Source organism: Stegastes partitus, unplaced genomic scaffold, assembly GCF_000690725.1.
Source record: "Stegastes partitus isolate 25-593 unplaced genomic scaffold, Stegastes_partitus-1.0.2 Scaffold2, whole genome shotgun sequence".
NCBI lineage: Eukaryota > Metazoa > Chordata > Actinopteri > Pomacentridae > Stegastes > Stegastes partitus.
Genome location: NW_007577733.1, coordinates 2,280,489 through 2,302,480, shown reverse-complemented (window position 1 = coordinate 2,302,480; position 21,992 = coordinate 2,280,489). Strand labels below are relative to the sequence as shown.

The window sequence follows — 21,992 nt, the reverse complement described above, 5'->3', positions numbered from 1 at the left end:
GCGAGCTAAACATTAAACCATTTGGATACTGCACATAGCTCTATTGTGACACTTTTATTTTAGGGGATTTGTTCTTCTTCGGTCCACTGCCATTAACTATTGCAGGTGAAAAAGATGCACATACTTACCACTCTAATGTAGGCAGACATTAGAAAGTTTGCTCGGTGTGTTTTACAAAGCCTAGATTTGAAACTGCACGTTTTAACTGTATTTTCATAAAAACTGATGTCCCTGAGTGTTTGGTGTTTGTCCTCCTGCTGCTTCCAGCCGCTAGGGGGCGGACATGGCCACTCATCGCTCAGCTCCACTTTAAGAACTGCTTCCGGCTTCATCCTTCCTCTTTTCCTCTGCATCGGGGCGCAGCCATGGTATGAAACGATTGCCTGAATACACTTTGAAAAATCAAACTCAATCTTGGCGATTGAAAAAATATTTATGCAACTGTTTAGCTCATATATGTAGATAATGTTCGGATACACGCACCGATGGCAGTATTAGCCATCGTTTGTACATTTAACGCTGTTAAAATTGGCTTTCAGTGATGGCTGCTATGTTAGTATCGAAATGCTGCTGTTCGTGGTGTTTCCACTTCAACAGGCTTTTCTTCTAAGTAAATGTGAATTTAAATCTCTAGAAAAATATAACCCTAATTTCAAATACCACGTTACTGTTTCACATTATTGCAGAATCGCATATTTACACGACTGACGTTGTATAGCGGCGATGCTAACGCGTTAGCTTGCTGGCAGACATCAGCCATTAACACTGAGCGGAGTGCTAACAGTTAGCCCGATAAGCATAACCTTTCCATCCTATGATGTCATATTTCATAATGGTTTAGCTTGACTCGTGTGACTCTTGTGTTTTTAGTTGTTACCACAGTTCAGGTGTACTCAGATTAGCCGGTTAGCCTTTGGTTATCAGTACCAGTGTGGCCTGTTTTCAGCGGCTGTTTCCTCGTCACTTAGCTGTATATGCCAGGGACTTTGTATGTGAATGATCCTGAGTTAGTTTTACAAGTATTCTCAAAGGGTTACATCTTTGTTGTGCAGGTGAACGTCCCGAAGACCCGCAGGACCTACTGCAAAAAGTGCAAGAAGCACCAACCACACAAAGTTACCCAGTACAAGAAGGGAAAGGATTCCCTCTATGCACAGGGTGAATATGTTGACCTTATGCTCATGAGTGAATTCCAGATGTGTGAATGCAGTGAGTTGTTGCTAAACTGTAAATGCTCTGCAGGTAAGAGGAGATACGACAGGAAGCAGAGCGGGTATGGTGGTCAAACGAAGCCCATCTTCCGCAAAAAGGTAACCCCAACTTTTATTTTTAAGTGATATATTTTGTGATGTGTACAAACACACATTCTAATTACATGACACTAATGGCTATTTGAAACAAACAAAGGATTGTGGTGATATCACAGGGGAGTCAAACATTTACCCCCAAAAGGGCCTTTTTTTTAATATGATGTAACTTAGGATGAGGCATCCAAAGTAGTTTTTTGTCTTGGCTGGCATTCAGATCTTGTCAAATTAGTGGTTTTGCCCTGAGCTGACAATTGCAAGACTCTGGTGACAAAATGGGTTTTTGGGCATCAGCATCCTTTCTGTAGCTCCAATGTTCAACATAACTGATGTTGCATTTCACTTGGAAACCAAATCTTCCTTTTCCATACGTCTGTCTGGTTCCTGTCTCATTTTGCTGTGCACACATGAAGACTGCATGCCAACAACTATCTATTTATTAAAGTTAAAAAACAAACAAACTCAAGACTGTTGGAGAACCTTTAAATCTGATTACGTGACATTCCATTGTTAATATATTGATGTTTTTTAATTATGTATACATGGGCGCGTGTAAACAAGACAATTTCATTGCACAGTGTTAAGCTGTTGTTTTTTCATGCTGGGCGTAGTATGACAGATAAATATCCATCTATTCTATTTGACAGCCATATCTTGTAGATTATTCAGTGAAAGTGAGAACTGCAAATTTTCCCTCTATCAAGCAGTAAAGAAGTTGGAGCATTGGGGTTGGAGTGTTTGAGTTAATTTGACCGACTACTACTCATATGCACATTGCAATATTGATGCTGAAATTTGTGTGTCTGCATTTTTTCAGGCTAAAACTACAAAGAAAATTGTGTTGAGGCTTGAGTGCGTGGAGGCCAACTGCAGATCCAAGAGAATGCTGGCTATCAAGAGATGCAAGCACTTCGAGTTGGGTGGTGACAAGAAGAGAAAGGTAAGAATGACTTATGTCGTGTGTAATTGTAAGGTCAGATTTGCTTTCTCCTGGTGTATTGAATGGGCACCATTTGTAGTGCATCTTAACTCCCAGAAATATCTGCACCAGAATTAGTGGTACTTGTCCCAAAAATCTTAGGATAAACAATGATTAGAAAAAGGGCAAAATGGTTCACTGAACTGTAAAGACATATAGAAACTTAGCTGGCAAAACTTGATTCTTTGACTCTACTGCCTTTTTTTTTTTTTTTTTTTACCCCTTAACACACACTTTGAGAGGGCATGTAAGAAAGAAAAGAGAAAGTGGTTAAGCAAAGACAACACAATAGACAGCAGGACCTGATAATAAGATTAAAGTGTAAGTGCACTCTTCACAAATGTTTGTTGGTCAGTGTTCATAGTAGTTAAAGGTATTTTGACTAGAGCACATTTTATTGCATAATATTTGGGGGGATTTTTTGTGTGATTGAGAATTACATTGCTAGGACTCATGTGACAGGAATTAATAAACACGAGAGCAATGTTGATCTGCTACGTTGTTTAAGATTCAGCAGGTGTCTGTTTGATTTGGACTGCATTGTGTACCATGTACACATTACACACTGTTGATACACAGAGTACATCATGCAGACAACAAACATCAGTAAAATGTGGAACACCATCAGTCTCCATTATCTGTAGCAAGGCTGCTGGTTTGGCTGTAAGGTTTTTGATTTTGGTATAAAAGTGGTTATTGTTAAACTTATCTGTATGTTCAGAATAAATCAGTAGTCATTGTATTGGTTCAGTTACTGAAACCAATGTGAGGATCTAAAATGCTACACTCCTAGACAACAGAAAGAAAGAAAAAACAATCAAACTATTGTTGAAAAACCAGGTGATTGATGTGTCAAAGGCCTATTCTGATCCTGATAAACTAAACCTATCTTCTTGATTACTTTATAGCAGTGAGTTATGTATTTGACATGGATCCTATACCTAAAACTGTGGAATTGAACTTTATATTTTCACTTTAAGTGGTATAATAGCTTTAAATCTTTTTGCTATATGCTTGTAGGCAGATACACTAAAAATGTTCCTTCAGCAGAACAGGGTCATGGGGCTGCATTTGTGACATTAAAACAGGATGAATAGAGTGAACAAAGCCAGTGAATGTGAAGATTATCTGTAAACCTATTTGATTCAATTACAATACAAAAGTCATCCATAATCCTCATTAAGGAATTTAAAGTGAACCATGAACTTAACCTGTTTTTCTCCGTTCTCTTACAGGGCCAGGTCATCCAGTTCTAAACTGTCGTCCAGTCTTATGGATGAAGCTGTCGCTGTTTTCAATAAATGTCTGAAAACATATTTTCGAGTAAAGTCCTTCCTTTTAACCTTTTCCATTATTCTTGTTAGAGGTGAGAGATGCAGCGTTCGTCTCTTATGGTAATTTAACCTTTAAGCAGCCTAGTCTAGACAGTCAACACTAAGTGTGCAACAATTACTTTCCAGTGATTTATTCAACATGTTAAAAAGCAGCAGATACACTGTTCCCATCAGTGTCGATTCAAGCAAATCCAAGACTATAAAACTCATCCCATTTTTGAATTTATACACAATTTCATGAAAGCAAAACCATTTTAAAAAGTTGAAGGATCAACATTTTCCCATTTGGAACAAAGAATAAAGTGCATAACCAATAGAGGACTATAAAATGGTGCCGTGCTTGTGTCTGATGGACGTGTTCTCCCAGTGCAACTTGTGAAGCCCTGTAAAGTCACTGCTGAAGGGAGTGACAGTCAGCAGAGCGGTGCCTGAAGGGTTGACAGATATCACCATTTTGCTTTGTTGAGTCTGAACACCCATCTCCTTGTACTGAGGCAGGATCTGCGTGACGTTACATTTGGGGTCACAGATCTTCCAGCCAGGAGCAGCTCTGATGACAAACCCTCGAGGACCACCGATCTCCTGGTTGTTCAGCACAGCGATAGCCAGACGGTTCTTTGACAGGGGCCTCTCCCACACTTCAAAGCTGTCCACCTGTAGAACCAGTCACACTTTAGCAATGGGTAGAACTATTCCATAACTTTAATTGGCACTTTTATTTCATCTGCATTTTTCAAGCAGGATACCATAAGTACTGACAGCTGCCGCTACAGGAGGTGATCATGCCCTTGAGTTGCCTCTCACCCACCTTGGCAGAGCGGTAACCCTGCTTGCCCACTGGGTCCTGGCTGATGTCAATGATGTGTCTGTTCTGCAGCAGCTCTTTGGAGCGAGGACAAATGTTCCTTAGATCATTAGACATGAGCAGAGGGGCTGCCATGATGGCCCATAATGCCATCTGAGACTCCTGCTGGTCGTGACTCAGGCCAAAGTTTCCGATTACGAGCTGGAAAAACAGACCAGTGTCATAAATATGTAAATTTAGAAATTCAGGAATTGTGACACTTGCCTGTGCAGCAGGTTATTAAGAAATGTAGGTAGTTTTTAGTTGAGCCTCTTTATGGGAATGAAAAACCTAATGTTGGCATTTAACTCGAGGCTATTGAAGTCAAACACCCTCAACTATTGCAATTAGCATTTTTAAAGGAATAGATTGACATTTTGGGAAATAAGCTACTATTAGATGGGGAAATGATCCCACTGATGTTCTCATGGTTTGGAAAAGTTGGTCTGGTTGTCCAAAGGTAGAAAAAATTCTACCTGTAAAACTGGGTTACACTATATCTCCTTTATTAAATTTGCACAAAGATTTAAGTGTAAACGTGATACATTGTGGTTTTAGTGAAGTTTTGAGGTTCTGGCAGGTGAATTTTCTTGCTTCCAAGGTGCTTCCAGTTTTCCAATTTTTATGCTGCGCTAAGTTATCCAGCTGGCTGTAGCTCCATCTTCAGTGTATTGATATGCGAGTGGAATAAATCTTCTCAGATCAGATCATCTGAGCAAAGAAGTGCATTTCTCCAAAATGTCAAGCTATTCCTTCATATGCAAGTTGACCTCAAGTTCAGATTCAGAAACAGAAACTTCGTTGTCGTTGAAAAACACAGCTATTGGCAAGTGATTTTAAACAGCCTGGTGCTGGAAGGCCTCTGGTTGTGTGCTTAGTCCGAGGTCAAAGAGAGCAGCGTGTAAGAGCTGGAGAAGAGCAGAGTACCATATCGGGGTCATTCCATCCCCCGGGTCCAGCTGAGGGCACTATGATGTCCTGATGAGAAGCAGTCCATTCCAAGATGGACTTGACAGAGCTCCATGAGTCGTACACGTCATTGAAGTTGCGCCAGTGGTTGCATGTCTCACGGATGGCTGTGTAGTTGGGCTGCAGGCAAAGAGATGCTCTTTCATGTCGCACAACACAAAATGTAGGGTCATGCAGTTTATGCTCAGTAAGTATCTGTTATTTTTGCAGTATCTTGCAAGAAAAAAAACAAACTGATTAATTAATGTGTGTGGAAAAATTAAAGTTGTAGTTCTCTCTCACCTTTCTGAAAGGCCACTCATACAAAGGCCATTCACAGGAATACAGGATGCTTCTTCCAGTTTTGTTCAGTGCTTTTGACATGTTTATGTAGCCTTAACCAGGACAAACAACAAGTAGTTAACTCTTACATCATTATGTCTACTGAGACTAATAAGGTTCAGGGAAGAAGAAACACAAAAATGGACCCACAAGAGTGATAAAGACGTAATTTAAAGTCAAATAGTCCAAGAAGACTTTTACAAGATCTCATATGGCCTTATTATGTGAGGTGAACTAGCAGAAATCAGGAATTATATCTGCAGCTTACGTGGGGATTAGCATTAGCACTGCAATGTTTGATTTGTTTTCCATTCTAAATTAAAAGCTCACCTTCTCCCAGCAAAGTCCAATCCATATAGCAGCCATCAAATTTAAGCAGATCCACTCCCCAGTCAGCAAAAGTCTGAGCGTCTGTCTCATAGTAACCCAGACTACCAGGGTATCCAGCACAGGTATTTTTCCCCACATCTGCGTAGATACCCAGCTTCAGACCCTTAGAATGGACCTAAAGGCAGAAAAAATACTCAAATTAATTCGTTTCATGTTATGAGCAATATTTACACCAGCAGGTGGCGATGTTACACAGCTGAAAACTTAGATGCTCCGAGTACAGGACACTGCTCTGCTTTAGTGGGCCTAAATATATCCCTTTCCTGGTGAACATCACTTTTTAGCTGTCTGTGCTGCTTCCCTGCATGTGAAGCCTTGGTTTAGGAATCAGCCTGTCATGATGGTTTCCAGCTTCTCTCCATCGTGAAGCGAAGAGGCAGCACGCTCCTACCTGAGACCGTCCACGTATCCCCCTCGGCTGCAGGTGCTGCATTTCTACACGTATGAAATCTGAGACCTGGGTTCCACATCTGGTCCTTTCCCCTTCATTATGTAAATAATTGCAGGGTTGCTTGGATGGATGTATAATGAATACGTAATCTGACTGTGTAATCACTTTTACTCCTCAAGTTATTTAACCAGAGCTTCTTGAACTTTTTAACATTTGCAAACTTTGTGCATGAATGATTTTGTAACGCTGCATCCCATATAATCACATCAGTTTGAATATGTGGTAAATATGAAATAGTTTGTCATTACATAACTGTATATGCTATTCATAATGCAGCTCAAAGACTGGAAAATATAAAATCGGTCATATCGCAATCACATATTCTCTCATTTTGCTCCTTCAAGCAAGTGAAGAAACTGATATTTAAGTATTTCTCACTTTCCTTAAGTCTCTCTGAACCTCTTTCTCTTTGATGTCCGTGGAGGAATTATGGCATTGATAGTATATTCACATTCAGAGTTTTCATTCCTCTTTTATACCTGCTACTCACATAGTCGGCCAGTTTCTTGATGCCCCTCGGGAATCTTTTGGGGTCGGCCTGCAGGCGGCCCTGGGCATCGCGCTGGCGGGAGGGCCAGCAGTCGTCGATGCAGACGTACTCATAACCGGCCTCCTTCCAGCCCTCCTTCACCATCATGTCTGCCATCTGCATGTACAGACGCTCACTGCCAGGGCAACAGGAGGAGACAGGCGGGGCCGATAGCATCAGTTACATGCCAGTGTTCAATGTCATGTGCAACTGCAATATGGCACACACAACTATATACATGTTAAGGGAATTGTTGCAACAACGAGCTGCCGCTCATCGCTGAGTTATACAACAGTTAAGACGCATCCAAGAGACTGACATTTGGTGCTTTGTTGGCTAGAAAAAAAATCTGCTGTGCACAGGGAGGGTGTCCAAAATAAATCAGAAAACTAGATTTTTGCAGATAGTATCTGCATTCACTAAAGAAAAATCAAAGAAAGAAAATAGGATAGGTTAATCTGCACTTACGACTTAACAGTTCATGATCATGAGAAAAATCTGAATTAAACTCGCAGCTTCTAGTGGATTACTGCAGAACAATTTTGATCGTTTTCAAAATATTCACCTCCAATTACAATTACATATTTAATCTTGTTAACATGTCCATATGGGGATTTTTATTCACACTTCAGAGGTTTCATAAATAACAAACCTAAGGAACATGCTGGGTGGAACTTTGCGCATCCATATTCTTCTTCTGAATCGTAATCTGGTTTGTAGTTTTAAAGCGTTTGAGCAAGTTGTAGGTGAGCTGGTGTGCTCGAGCTGCAGCATGTAGGGAGAGAGAGAGAGGTGGATGGAGAGAGAGGTGGGGATTTCATCTGCACATTCTACAGCAACAGAGCAGAAATACCTCTCAGCCATTTTAAGGCAGGAAGGAAATATTTTAACTGAAAAAAATGTAAATGTGTAGCTTTGCTTCACAGAGATGAGCTTTTAGGGATTCAATCTACAAAAGACTTTAAGCAAAAATGCCAAACATTGGTTGGTTCCAGCTTATTAAATCAGCTTGCATTCTTGCATTCCCTTAACCTACAGTAAAATGGCTTTTAGTCAAACAAAATAAACACCTCAGTTTTAATGCTTCAAGGACCAAACGATTAATCGAGGAATGAAACTGGCAGTCTGACTGATAATGAGGTACTTGTTTGTTGCTGCCATAGATGTAGATTTTAGGGGGATTCAGACTTCCCTCAAAATGTAGAACATGTGCTTTTGTCTTTCCAATATAAACATGAAAGAGGCAAAGCACTTAAACCAAATATAATATAATATATATATATATATACTGTCTAAACACACGACATGAAGGAATAATATTAAATGAGAAAAGTTGATCTAAAGTAGAATAAATGTTTGAAAGCAATACAAAATGCCTGAGCTCCTTACTGCGAAATATTATACATTATATTTAAAATTGTAACCTGGTGCTTGGTGAATTTTGTGTTCTTTTACATAAATTAAAACATTTCCAACATAAATTTCTGTAGAAATGGCACAGATTATTGCATTAAAATTTACCAGAATGCGTGAATTTAAGTTTTTTATATTCACTTTCCTGGGGGAGTACACCAAGATGCTTTTGCTTTCAGTGTCCACACCCAATGTTCAAACAAAACCTACACCCATGGCTGCAACTCTATGTCTGTTTATTTGTGTTTATCTCTGTATATTTTTCCTCTTTAAAACCTAGTTTCTTATCACTGGTGTTATTTTTTTGTCTTTTTCTTCCCTAATCAGCCCAGTCAATCCTTGTAAATTACCACGCTACCTTACAGAATTTCCTGTTTATGCCACCGCAATCAAACATGAAATTGCTTTTGTGTTGCTTGTTTTTGAAGTCCTCTGCAAATTTCAGTTTTTACATTACTTGTTGACACCAATATCTCAGACATCAGTGTCTCGCTGCGCCTGAATCCGACGAACAAATAAAAGGCAAATTAAATCAGCTGTCAACAACTGTTGTGTGTCTGATCTCTTTCTTATGACAGCTTCTCTTAATGAGTTTCTCTGTTCTTAAATAAAGATTTCACAAATTTCAAGACAGGCTTAACATACAGTTAGTGATCATAATTATTATTATTTATCAAGTTCTTCTTTGTCTTTAATTTGCCACTACATTTGGCTTGTTATGGTACCATCCAAGCAAAACCTAAATGTGAACCTCCATACAGTGGGGTAAGCAGCTACAGTCGTCCTCACATTTAGTCATGCCCTTTCATGAAAAAAGGAGAAAAAAACCCCGTTGTGTCTGTGATATGTTTTGATTTTCACAAGTGTTATTATATATAAAATGTGTATTTTAATCTTGTGACTTTTTTTTTGTTTTGTTTTTCCAGAGATTTATATATAAGAAGAGGATGAGGGTGAGGTGGAGAGGAAAGAAGCCTGGTGTGATGGGTCTCGTCATCTTTTGTTTTGTTGCCCTTTGCTTTGATGCCTTCACTGTAATCTAGTGTTGTGCTTTGTTTTGTCGGGTTTTTTTTTTTTTTTTTTTTTTTTTTCTTTTTTATTACAATTCAAAAGCAATGTCTCATTTCACTAAATGATAATTTAGCAAATTTTTATTTCTTATTACTTTTTTCAGTTTCTAGTTATTTGAGTGACTATTGTGAATTTTGCCTTTTCTTTAATGGAAGGGTATGAATACATTTGAGGACGACTGTATGTGATTTAACAAAGAAGCCATACTTTTCTATCTGTTTATGTGTGCATGTATGTCTGTGGGAGTATTGAGGTGATGTGTTGCTTTAAGCAGCACTAGTAGGAATGCTTTTTAACTCACACACACGTCAGACTGCACCGGATCACCGCAGGCTGACGGATCATCTTACCTGATGCAGTTGTCAGGGTCTCCCTCACAGTCGGTGTTACACATGAACCTCTCCCAGTGCAGCCAGCCCATGGTTGGTTTTAGCGCCAGACCATTGTCCAGCGCTTCGGCAGCCAGACCCAGCACACTGACGAAGGCGAGGAGACACACAACTCTGCACATTTTCGACCCTGTTCGTGCTGATCGTAACAACAAGCGACCGTGTTTGTGTCCGCATCTATTTCCTCATTCAAAACGTACTTGGCCCGCCCCCTCTGGATAATTGACATGAGTCCGGACCAATAGAATCCAAGCGCGTCTGTAGCCGTCCAATCACGTTTCGCTCTCTTCAAACTAGGAAGTTCTGAGGTCAGGTGAACAATATACAAGTCAGGTGAACGATATGGGAAGTCAGGTGACATCTCGTGATAAGGTGATGACTACCTCCTGAAAACTACAAAGCAGGTACTTTCATACATCATCTAAGTAAGTAAACAGTTTGAATAATATATCATTACCAATGAAATTCCTCCAGTGACTGACAATGAAAATAACAGACGACAAGACACGTTTTATTATTGACAGCCATGGCTGGATTCACTTGCTATGGGGCCCTTGGGCAAAAATGAGCAGCCTTTCCCTTATTTATCCTCCCTTCCCCCTCTATCCTTTCTCCCACTGTGTGAGCAACATGTGCAGTGTTCCTACTGCATACTGGACGGTGATATGGTCTGGGGTTTGCTCACCATTATTTAATAATGTAGTGAATTTATAATCTGTCTGCCACACACGTTACTCTAACGCCAAATAATCATGGCACATTTGAGAAAAGGAAGAATGGAGCAGAGTTGGTGGTATTCAGTCTACTTGGAGATTTATTGTATGCTGCACAAAGAGTAGCCTTCAACAACATCCTTTATCCTGCCCGACATGAGTCAGTCGTGACCTTTCACCTCTCATCCAAGATGCTGATGATGACTGATGGGTTTGCACATGTTGTCACTCCCAAATCTCACGGCTAAAGGTCCAACAACAACTGAAGACCTGCATGCCTTGAGGAAACTGCCAGGTCAGGGGTGACTCAAGGTGTTAATAGTAGTGAAACTTTCTGGGGAGAGATGTCAAGGCTGCATTCTAAGTACCTGATAAGTGCTGTCAAAGACTCGCTTCTCTTTTTTTATAGATGACTGTTCCAGTTTAACATAAATGGCTTCCTTCACTCGTTTCTCAGTCCACTCGTCTCTTCTGTCCAGAATGTGAACGTTGCTGTCCTTAAAGGAGTGTCCCTTATCCTTCAGGCACAGGTGGACTGCTGAGTCTTGTCCTGAGCTGGCTCTGCTGTGTTGTGCAATGCGCTTGTGGATAAAGCACCCAAATACAAGCTGTGTAACATCGTAAATGCCGTCCAGTGCAGTGAGGAGTGCACAGACCTGTAAATAAGGAGGACTAAAGAAATACTTCACAAGTGCACGGCACCAGAATCTCTTCGGTGTTAGGTTGCCTCAATACTTAACACAAATTAAGATATCTATATGAAATCTATGTCTGTATCAGTCAAAATATGTAAGTTTGTAAAGCTGGAGTATGCATGTATCCTAGTAGTATTTTATGTTACATCTGTGAAAATTTGACACTAATAATACATCAAGCCCTCTGATAATTTCAAAGAAAAAAAGTCTGTTATCCGTGGCAGTCACAGGCACACCTGTCTGTCCAACTACGTACAACAGTGTTTCAAAAGGTTCTTGGCCTCACCTAAAAAACCATCACAGAACAACAAAAAGTATTGCAAAAGTATTCAACATAGTCTCCTTTGACTTCATTGTGCTTGGTCCACTAATGTTCAAGCTTTGCAGAAGAAGGTCACATCTTGAGCCTCCAGATGCTGCTCATCAGCACTTAAGCATTGTTATGGGCCTTTAAATTGAACACATGATGAAAAATTGGAATGATTATACCACATTTGGATGCTTCTGCCACCTGTACTGTGTGGACAGACATATTTCCTGAAGCAACAGCACACCATCTCAAAGCTTTCCACTCCTTTTGTCTTTGATTGCTTCAAACTTTTGGTTTTTGTGGGCAGTGATGTAAGGCTTAATACTATACAGTTATGCCCCAAAATGGGAGTTGAGCCCCTCGTGTCCAAGTGAGTCTGAGAACTTTTTTGAAGTACCCTTGTACCTGTCTACCTGCAAGCACTTTGCCTGTATACTTGCCCATTGTGGAGTGGCCCACAAGGCTATGCAGACACATTTCTTCAAGAAACTAGATAACACAAGAATGGCAGACAAAGAGTAGCCACATTTTACGGTTTCACCTAAACCTACAACATGTTACAGTGCTAAACGTGCCAGATTATGGTTTCCGTTTGTATTTGCGTGTGTTTCAGTGCACAATGTGACCTCCATCCTCCTCTAGTTTCCTTCTTGTATGTTTTTATATACGTGTATGTGTTTGCTGCCTTTCTGCGTTGTAGCCTAGTTGTGAGCAAGTTTGGTGTCATGGGATCTATCATATGTTAGTGTATGTTGGCTTTGACCGGGTTGCTTTGTGAATGTGGTGATGTGGACTGTTTGCTTTTAGACATGAGGTAGTTTCTATGCACCATGCGCCTCTATCCACTGTGCTCTCGGATCAGTTCTCCGCTGTACTCATACAGCGTGTATTTTGGAGAAGTGGTTTGGGAGGGAGCCTGAAGGGAGAGGGTGGATTTTTTTTCTTTTTTTGTTTTGTTTTATGCTTTCAAAATCTAGCTTACTCTTACTGTTTCTATGACGCCACATACTTTAGCTTTAAAGGACCATTTGCAGGGTGTTACTGCTCCCAGCCAAAAAACAGTCTGACGCACAACCTCCCATAAAACCAGAACTTCTTGTTTTAGCACTTTAGTCTTGTGTGAATTAAACTAAGGTGTGATTTAGTGAGCTTTAGTGGTGCCCACTTTTTCATTTTATTACCTTCGGATAGAACCAGGGTAGCTGTTTCTCTCTGTTAAGCAGTCTTTGTGCTAAGCTAAGCTAACCAGTTGCTGACTTTACCTCTATAATTTAAGTCAGACATGAGAGTTGTAGCGATCCTCTCATCTAACACTCAGCAAGAAAGCAAATGCATTTCCCAAAAATGTCGAACAGGTCTTTTGGCTGCTTTGGCTCATGCTCACTCGTTTCTCCAAATATGGGTTCAGACTTCCTGTGCTGTGACATGGCTTCAGGTTTTGCTCTGTATTTTCATTAAACAGTAATTAATTTAGGGAAAAGGGGATTGTGCTATGAGCAGAAACAATGAAGGCAAGGTTAAAAGGTTTCAATCTACAAATTTCTCTTCAATAGATCACTTAAACGTTTTCAACCTGGGTTTTATACTCATTGTTTTCTTTTTGACCCCGGTAAATGCTAACTTTGCCCTCATCACCTTCATTGTAGATGTGTGGGAAGTTCAATTAAAACAAGGCAAATCAGAAGAAACAGTAGGCAACTCCAAAAACTGTTAAAATAAACTTTAATTTTACATAACTCATTTAAAATCATGTCTCCATGTCCTCTTGACTTAGCAGCTAAATGCATTGGGATCTATTTCTGGGGCAGCTTTCTGGCTAACTAGACAAGCTGTCAATCTTCTGCTGTGATAACGAGCAAATATGACTTAGAATTTCATATGTAGCACGAATATTCTTCAACAGAAATAAATACATTTGGATAATTTCATCCAGTAGAACACACTTTTCAGAAAAGTTGCAATAAATCTAAATACAAAATCCCTGCTGTCCTGCGCTGCAAAACATCATGCAGGGATTTGGTGAAATCAAATAAACTTTTCTCTTAATGTCAATGTTCAAATTCTAATTTGACCAAAAATGTTTTTATTTTCATACGGCTGTAGGTCTTTTAAATAGGTTTTTCACAGTCCAAATGTTTTGACTGGAAATGAGTTGAATGAATGTAATGCTGAGAGTTGAACTGGTTTGTAAAATTACATTTTTAAAGAAACACAATCCATGAGCAGCATCCAGGGGATGTCTTTAATGTGTGCTAAATTAATTCATGGTCTTTACATAATGATGTAAACACTGCTCACCATGATGAACATTAGTATTTAGTTCAGGCGCGACCTCGACACGCTTGACAGAATATGTCTTTAACAATTAAAATTACAGCAGGGAGTTTCACATTTTCACATATATCATGACACTGAACTACCTGACCAGCTGAAGTCTGGTTCGCTCATTTGAGAGGTTGCAGGGAATCTATTTAAAACAGGAACAACTTCAACAGATTCCAGTTTGCCCAAACAATGCTCAAGAACTGTGCTCATCCATGCGCTGCAGGTCCCTGTAAAATGTATCTCGTCAATCTAATAAATGATCTCTGATGTCATAATATTCTTTGAAGGGTTTCTGATTTCAAAATCTGTTTGGAAGACTGTGACATGTAGCCTGACAAATAAAAATGCTTTTGGATGGTTTCAGACTTTTGCACCTGAAAATGTGCAAAATGTCGACATTAAGAGAGACCAAGAGAGTGAACCATCATCTTGTAACTGAAACAAAGCCATGTTTTCATGCATGAGATTGTCAAGTTTAAGTGTATACCCTTGGCAGACACCATGAATATCTGTTTGCATCTGCTTTCCAACAAATACTAACAGTGAAAGACAATGGCCCATTGTTTCCAGAGTAGCCTGGCTAATCAAAAATGCCTCACACGCTATCAGCAGTAATGTAGGCTGTGTACATATCGACGCCGCTTCAAACTGTTTATTATCTCCGTATGCGAGACACTAATTTGCCCGGCGCTGACGCTAAATGAATTACAGATAGCTTCCTTAATTCAGCTGTAAACGGACACCCTGCTACAGAATGAAATTAATCCTGGATGTTTTTGCTTGTGAAATTGTCAGAGACTGTCTCACACACGCAGAGAGAGTGATGAGTTTTGCATTTATTGTGGCGCTTTGCTCTTTTTGTAGACGTATTAGGGGACGACTGCAGATAGTTTATTTGCAGATCAAGTCAGCTATTTTAGAGTTTGCACCGAGTTACAAAGGAGCTGAAACTTTAGAAAGGTGACGCTGTTTGAATCAGCTGACTGCCTCAGTAAAGCCCTGCTGTGATCTTGCTCCTGACAGTCTACCTTTGCCGCACATGATGCCTCGTGTCCTGATATTGAGAGAGAGTCAAAGCAAATGAAGCAGCATTCGTGAGCTGGCGCACATCCAGATTATGACAATAATCCTTAACCCCCCACTGCTGGCTGTATGTAAGAAGAGAGCATTAATGAACACAAAACCTGACCTTTCAGCGAAATGTCAAGGGTGCCTATTTCAACCCTAAACATTTTCAGAGGCTTCACCCAGGGACAGGCCTGATACAAACAATTTGTCACATGCTATAGTTCATATCAGAGCCAGTGAGCAAAGGCATTGAGGCTCTAAATGTCAGATTTCAATTTGACTCGCCCCCCTGCTGATGGATGGACCAATCCAGCTCATCTAAATACACAGTTTTCTCATTGTAAAAATGTGATGTCGCCCTCTGTTGTGATAGAGACCCTTGTTTTTTCACAGTCCTGCATAAAACAGCAGCGTGCCTCCTTTCTTTACAGTAGTTAATTGAGATTGTTGACAGATGGGAAACCCGTGCTTGCTGTCTGGCTCGTACGGCTCCCCGGAGGTTTGACACCAATCCATCATGTTCCTTTCTTCCCCACTGTCACATAATTGAAGAGACTGTCATGGCTGACTTATGGTGGCAACTTTGTTATGGAGTGTACGGGGGGTAAAATAAAAAAGGGAGAGCTGTGTTACAGTGTGCCTTCTTGCCAGAGAGTTTCATTATTGTATTGATCTATAGGGACAGGTGGCAGTGTGAGTAAATGCCATCAAAAAGTTGTGCTTCCATAAATGCAACACTATATGGCTCTCATACCGTAAGTGGGAAATCATTTATTGTTGTATAATTAGCTGCTTAAGTTGTTTATGCGAGTGTCATGGGGGAATAAGCTGACATGTGCTGATGTTGCTGCTTTAATTAGGTCCTTGTTGGACTGAGTGCGTCTGAAATGGTTTCTGGTAATAACCTTTAGAGGTAAGCTTAGGACCTGTAAATTAGCTTGTTTATTGACTATATTTCTCTGCTCAGTTATGTTTTTAAGATTCAAAAAGGTCGTGCAAGCATTTTGCTAATGAGTTAAAGATTAATTTGGGAAAAACATTTCCTCATTTACCGATGAGGGAGATTATTTTGCTTTTCCATTTTGGTTTTGAGAGCTGCTTTATTCTCAGCAGGTTGATGATGCATGACAAGCAGGTTTAGGATATGTAAGGATTCGCATCACTATGTATCGATACATGATAACTGCATTTTATACATGTGCAAATGCATTTTGATTAGAAAGGATTACAATGTGACGAGACAGAGCTACACCTCACGCTCTGTGTTACAGTCTAGTTATGGCCAAATAGATTTAGGAGTCAGAAATCCCTTCAACTTTTTTTTTTACTTTGTTGACATGTCCATTTAGTATTCTAAAGCTAAATAAGCTGTCAGTGCCAAGGCTGAGTATTTCTATCTGAAAAGTTCTGATGACAGTCTCACACACATACTTTCAGACTTACAGAACAAAACTCACAGGTTTGTCTTATCATTGTTCTTCAGAATCTGTTTCTGGTTTGAACATGTATGACTGAATTACTGTAATGATACAACATGCCCTTGCGTACTGCAGAACAGTTTTACAGTGTTAGTGCGTGGGTGAGCAGGTGTGCTCGAGCTGCAGCAAGAGACTTCATAGATCTGCACTTTCTTGAGGTATGCAGCTGAATTTAAAGCATTTTAAAGCAGAAAGGCATTATTTTAATAGAAGATACAGAGAGTTTTTGGAGGATAAGTAAAAAAACACAGATAGACTTTTTAAAAAGTACCAAAGATTTGTTGGTTCCAGCCTTTTAAATTTTTTTTCTTTTCTCCAGTGTTACAGTAAAGTAAGTTCTGGAATTTTAGTTAAACAAAACAAGACATCTGGGTTTTGAGAAATATTGATGCTTTTTTTTTTCTTTTTCTTTTTAATGCTTTATAGACCAAGTGATGAATTGATTGAGAGAAAAATCAGCAGTCTGACTGATAATGAGAATAGTTTTTTGTAGCAGCTGTGTGTAATTTTTATATATCAGTGTTTTCCTCGATGTAACTTTGGATGCTTTTCTCTGGATGCCTTTCTTTTCTTTTTTATTAATTTTTTTGCAAATTACCATACAGATTTCTTGTGAAACTGTCTTTCTTGTGCCTTTCCTTTGATTGTAAAGTCCTCTGCAAGTTTAGGTTAATACATTATGATATTTTGATGCAGACATCAGTGCCCCTAAATGACCGAATCCCAAGAAAAAATAAGACTACATGAAACCATCAGTGAGCTGCCAGCCTGAGCTGCAGCACACATTCTAGAGGAAACAACAGTGTAGAGTCACATATCAACCATTTTAAGGCAGAAAGGGAATCATGATTAATATTTTTAAATACTCTAAATATGTAGCTTTGATACACAGAGATGACTTTTTAGGGGTTAAATCAACACAGGAAGAGGCACTTTAAAGTTAACATTTCCTGGTTTAATGTCTACTTAATGTTATTCTTAATTGTTGCTTCATTCTTAATGGGTTTAACCTGGTCTATTGTACATAACAAGCAAGTTTATTGTATGTAAGGTCTGACAGGTCTTGCGTCATTATGTATATACACATGATACATATAATAGTGCATTTTTGATAAGTCACAATTACAATTATACCTCAAGCCATGTGTTATTGTCTTGTTTTCGCCACAAATTTTGAGGTCATAAATCCTTTAAGGTTTATAGTGACATTGGAGATCATTTATTAGATTGACTAGATTACCCTAACAGGCATCTGCAATGCATGGATGAGCATATAATCAGTTTTTGAGCATTGTTTGAGCAATTCTTTTCTTTATTTGGCACTGGACAGTTGAGAGGTGACAGGATGCGGCAGCGGCATGAGTCTTTACCACGCTGCCAGCAAACTCCCCCATATAGTTAAAATGTTTAATATTTAATTCAATATTCAGTCAGATAGCTCTAATTACATTGCGATTAGAAAGAATGAACCATTAAGTTGTATGCTTATTCAAACGGAATTGTAGATATTTTTAATTAGATTCTCCATACAACGGAGTGCTTCATTCATATAAGTCGAAATGTAATTAAAAAGTCATAATGTAGTGTGCATATCTTATGTAAATATAAGTCCCACCAGTCTAATGTAGTGTATGTTAAACCCACTTACTCTACATGCTGTCATGTTAGTGAACTGTCACTGTTTATTGATTTTCTAAAATTCTCATAGATATAACCGCAAGTTGGATTTCTCCGCTGTGCACGAATCAGATTAAATCTCTCTTGGCTCACAGAAGGGGATCGTAGAAGCATGTAGTCTGTTTTCCAACAAATTAAGACATCTGGAGCAAAGTGGAGGAATGACGTGCATTCTGTAACCAGCTCATTACAGATTTCTTAATTTTCTCCCTACTGCGGATCTGTCTGAGTCTCATTAATTATGTGACATTACATCTGACACATAAAAAAGCAGGCAGGGAATTCATTTGATTTCAAATGTAGGAAATGTCAACACTTTAGCTTCTGCTTCTCTGCTGCTCCCCTGCAGATGTTTAGGCACTGCTTTGAGGGCAAGTCGTTTTTATCAATAAGCCGTCATAATAAATTATTCACCAAATACATTATTCACTCCCTCATAGCCAAAGGGTTTAATCGAAAGAAGTCCCCCTTTTCCTCTTGTTTGTTCCTTTCAAATATATTTGTTTTTCTAAGGATTCTGATTTTTCTGGGAGGAAGGAGAACCTTCAATGTCTTTACTTCCCCTGCCTAGATACTGCATTAAACATTTGTCAGATATCTATCCTGGAAATTACGTGCCTAATTATGATTTTACTCTTTTGCCAATGTGAAAAACGGTGTTCAATAATAGTCTCCTGGTGATTACATCTGAAATATTATTACTAATGATCTTATAGGAGTAGCCACCCCAGCAGAGAGAAGGGAGTTAGAGCGCCTCAGCAGAGGTTACTTCAGTATATTTTGAGAAAATCCATTTTAATAGTATAATCAATACATGATTCAGTTTGTAGTCCTTAAAAAGTCAGGGAGTACACAAAGACTGACCTTCACTCTGGCTGCTTTTACAAAAGCCCTGAAGACCTGCCAGGACTAATCCTACCTTTGAGGAGTCCTGATGATGCACATTTTCTACAGTAATTAGATAGAACTGTCCATTGTGTAGTATAGCTGGTAAAGTGCATTGCAAAATCAATAGCAAGCAAAGAGAGGCATTTTGGTGAAATCTGTGATTTGTTCAGGTCAGTACAATGAACATTCAGTCAAAGATAATTTGAAACTGTCTCCTTGACGTCTGTTTCGTTATTTACCGTGTCTGCGTCTATTTATGTCAGAACAGACGGTGAAAGGACTCAAGATACAGCTTTGCTCAAAAAAAGCACCTTTATGGTTTCCCAGCTACAACATGCTGTTCCAGTAAGGATTAGGCATCTTTACCTAATATATTAAGTAGTTGCAAACCAGATGATTATGAACTCATTTAGTCCAACACTGAGTAATGTTGGTTTTATTGTTGTATTGATTGAGAGGTGATTGATTTTGAGTCCTACTAAAGGCTTTGCTCTAGGAATTGTCAGCTGCTCTACCATTTTGGTCCAGACTGAAGTAATGAGACTGCTACTAGATAGTGACACCAATGTGGAAACGCTAAAAGCTGCAGCTCACAAAGTGGCCGCTTGAGGCTGGCTCCACAAGCAAGTCGATCCCTACAGGCCCTAGTGTGAAAATGCCCAACTTTACAGCAGAAATGAACCTGTTTACATCCTGGTACAAAAACGGTTTTAATTTCTATAGCTAATTTGCTCATTAATGACAACTGTACAAGAGGAGAATTTTAATAAAAGCCACTAATTTGAATTGTATTAAGGAGTCAGTTCTGAGTGCTCCCCCCATGCTCATTTTTGGAGTAGCTGGGAGTTAGCAGTCAAAACTGCTTTTTAGGAAACCTGTGATGTCTCAGATGGTTCATCCATCTTCATAAACTGTAAGTGTTTCCACACAATGTATCCTACATGACACAGGTAATGCCGTAACATTTAATCCAGTGACAAGTTGACAGTTGTGAGTTTGATTGAAATATTTTGACAACTCTGATAAATTGTTAGGACATTTTGTGAAGAAATTCTTGCTGCCCTTGCAGGATGACATTTGTAAGCCTCATCAGAAAGCTCCTCATCTGGTCAGATTCTCAGATTGTCTAATGCGTCAAATACCTGCAGAACTAATGACATTCCTGTCAGCTTATGTGTAAAGTGCAAAAAAGCAAATGTTATCATCCTAATACGCTAAAGTAAGACTGTAAACTTGTTAAACATTCCACAGACAAACATCAGCATGTTAGCGTTGCCACTGTGGTCGTGTTAAACATGATGACAAAGCATTTAGCTGCAAGTCTTGTCAACGATTCGGCTATTTGTTACATGAAAATGCTTTTAAGATACAAACAGCTGACATGTAAAAGGTAAAAGCTGGATGCTCGACTCTTACACCTAAGTTCAGGGGCTTTTTGCTGGGATGGCTTGGGTCCTCTTGTCCCTTTAGAAGGAAGCAAATCAATACAAAGTTGTCCTGAATGGTCAACTTCATCCGATGATAAAACATTACTATCCTGATGGGAGTGGTCTGTTCCAGGGGGCCACAAGAGATCACTGAATGGTTTGATAAGTGTGGAAATTACGTGCATCATATGTTGTAGCTTCAGTCGCTAGATCTCAACCCAGCTGAACACATGTGAGAGATTTTAGACCGACTTGTTCGACAAATCACCGTCGCCATCATTAAAACACAAAATCAATGAATAGCGTTTGAAAGAATGACGTTCATTCCTTCCACAGAAACCTGGAGAATCAATGCCAAGGAGCACTGAAGCTGTTCTGTCAGCACATGGCAGCCCAACATGTTACCAAGACACTTTATGTTTTGTTTTTTTTCCCCTTTAATCCGTCGCCTGTCTGCGTCACATCTCCTCCCAGTGTATAAAATATAATTACTTATTATTCTGAGGAATCCACGCTTTTCCCACTTGGTGACTAATTGGTGTCGGTGAAGAAAAATATTGTGGAGTGAAGCACTTCTTGGGTTGAACTTGGGTTCATTAGTAGTTACAGAGCAACACATTGATACTTGAAAACACAGCAATCAGGTTGAAAGCTGTTTTTCCAGAGAGAACTGTTTCCTCAGCTGCTGCGTGTATAGCTTAGAGCAGTGTTTTAGCCCTCCATCACTGCCACTCATTGTGTTTTACTTGACCAGTTTTTGCTGCGTAAGTCCCAGACAGAGTGACCTTTGTTTGGGTGTTTTCTCGTTTATAGAGACAATAACATCTGCAGGTTATTTATGATTGCAAGGGAGTTTTTTTTTTTTTTAGATGACAATAGCAGCAGTGGATAGTACGCAAAGAAGGCCTCTTGCCATGCGTAAAGCGAGAGGGAAGTCTACCTTTGTATCAGTTCAAACTCATCTTTCATGGTTCGCATGTTGCATCTGTGTAATGGATGCAGTTTTGACCTTTTCACATAGTGATAAACTGTGGTGCCAAAATTGCCCCCTGCAGCTCTGATAAGGCAGATCAACCATGTACCGAGCAGTTTGCAGCTTGAAAGCCTTCACCTGTACATTGGACTAAAGACCTTAAAGTTTTATTGTGCACCGGTTTGTAGCAGAGTGCCTCCTGCTGATCCTGAAAATGCAGTTTTAACTCTTTTTTTTTTTTTGGAGGCTGTACTTTGTGTTAAATTTTTAATTTGAGGTTGAAAAATGCAGCTTGTGTTTTCTTTGAGAGCTGCTTTTGTATTACCTGAAGGAATTATACAGTATAGGAGTTCAATATGTCTCAGGTTACCATGAACCACCAAATTGATTTCTGTGGTCGAGGTTGCAGCCTGGAGCACATCTTTTATTCTCCTTGCTTTG

General features: G+C 39.5%; 2 protein-coding genes across 2 annotated transcripts; one reads left to right on the top strand and one right to left on the bottom strand.

Moving 5' to 3' along the window:
* The first annotated feature begins 267 nt into the window (after positions 1-267).
* On the top strand, positions 268-3,602 carry rpl36a (ribosomal protein L36A). The gene is made up of 5 exons (XM_008276173.1): positions 268-368; positions 1,053-1,158; positions 1,243-1,310; positions 2,125-2,247; positions 3,522-3,602. The coding sequence occupies exons 1-5, from the start codon at positions 366-368 to the stop codon at positions 3,540-3,542; spliced, it is 321 nt and encodes a 106-aa protein (XP_008274395.1). The 5' UTR covers positions 268-365; the 3' UTR covers positions 3,543-3,602.
* Positions 3,603-3,735: 133 nt separating this feature from the next.
* Positions 3,736-10,142, bottom strand: gla (galactosidase, alpha). Its single transcript, XM_008276161.1, has 7 exons — positions 9,959-10,142; positions 7,086-7,260; positions 6,085-6,259; positions 5,716-5,807; positions 5,392-5,553; positions 4,429-4,626; positions 3,736-4,274 (listed from the first exon to the last, which is right to left on the bottom strand). Exons 1-7 carry the CDS (start codon positions 10,117-10,119, stop codon positions 3,942-3,944), a joined length of 1,296 nt encoding a protein of 431 aa, XP_008274383.1. The 5' UTR covers positions 10,120-10,142; the 3' UTR covers positions 3,736-3,941.
* Positions 10,143-21,992: the final 11,850 nt, after the last annotated feature.

Excerpts from the sequence above, each read along its gene's own strand:
- gla (XM_008276161.1), bottom strand. The coding sequence starts at position 10,119 with ATGTGCAGAGTTGTGTGTCTCCTCGCCTTCGTCAGTGTGCTGGGTCTG. Across the intron at positions 6,260-7,085 it reads TCAAGAAACTGGCCGACTAT|GTCCATTCTAAGGGTCTGAA; the intron begins GTGAGTAGCAGG and ends TTCTGCCTTTAG. Across the intron at positions 4,275-4,428 it reads AGGGTTACCGCTCTGCCAAG|GTGGACAGCTTTGAAGTGTG; the intron begins GTGGGTGAGAGG and ends CTGGTTCTACAG.
- rpl36a (XM_008276173.1), top strand. Across the intron at positions 1,159-1,242 it reads GGATTCCCTCTATGCACAGG|GTAAGAGGAGATACGACAGG; the intron begins GTGAATATGTTG and ends AATGCTCTGCAG. Across the intron at positions 1,311-2,124 it reads AGCCCATCTTCCGCAAAAAG|GCTAAAACTACAAAGAAAAT; the intron begins GTAACCCCAACT and ends GCATTTTTTCAG.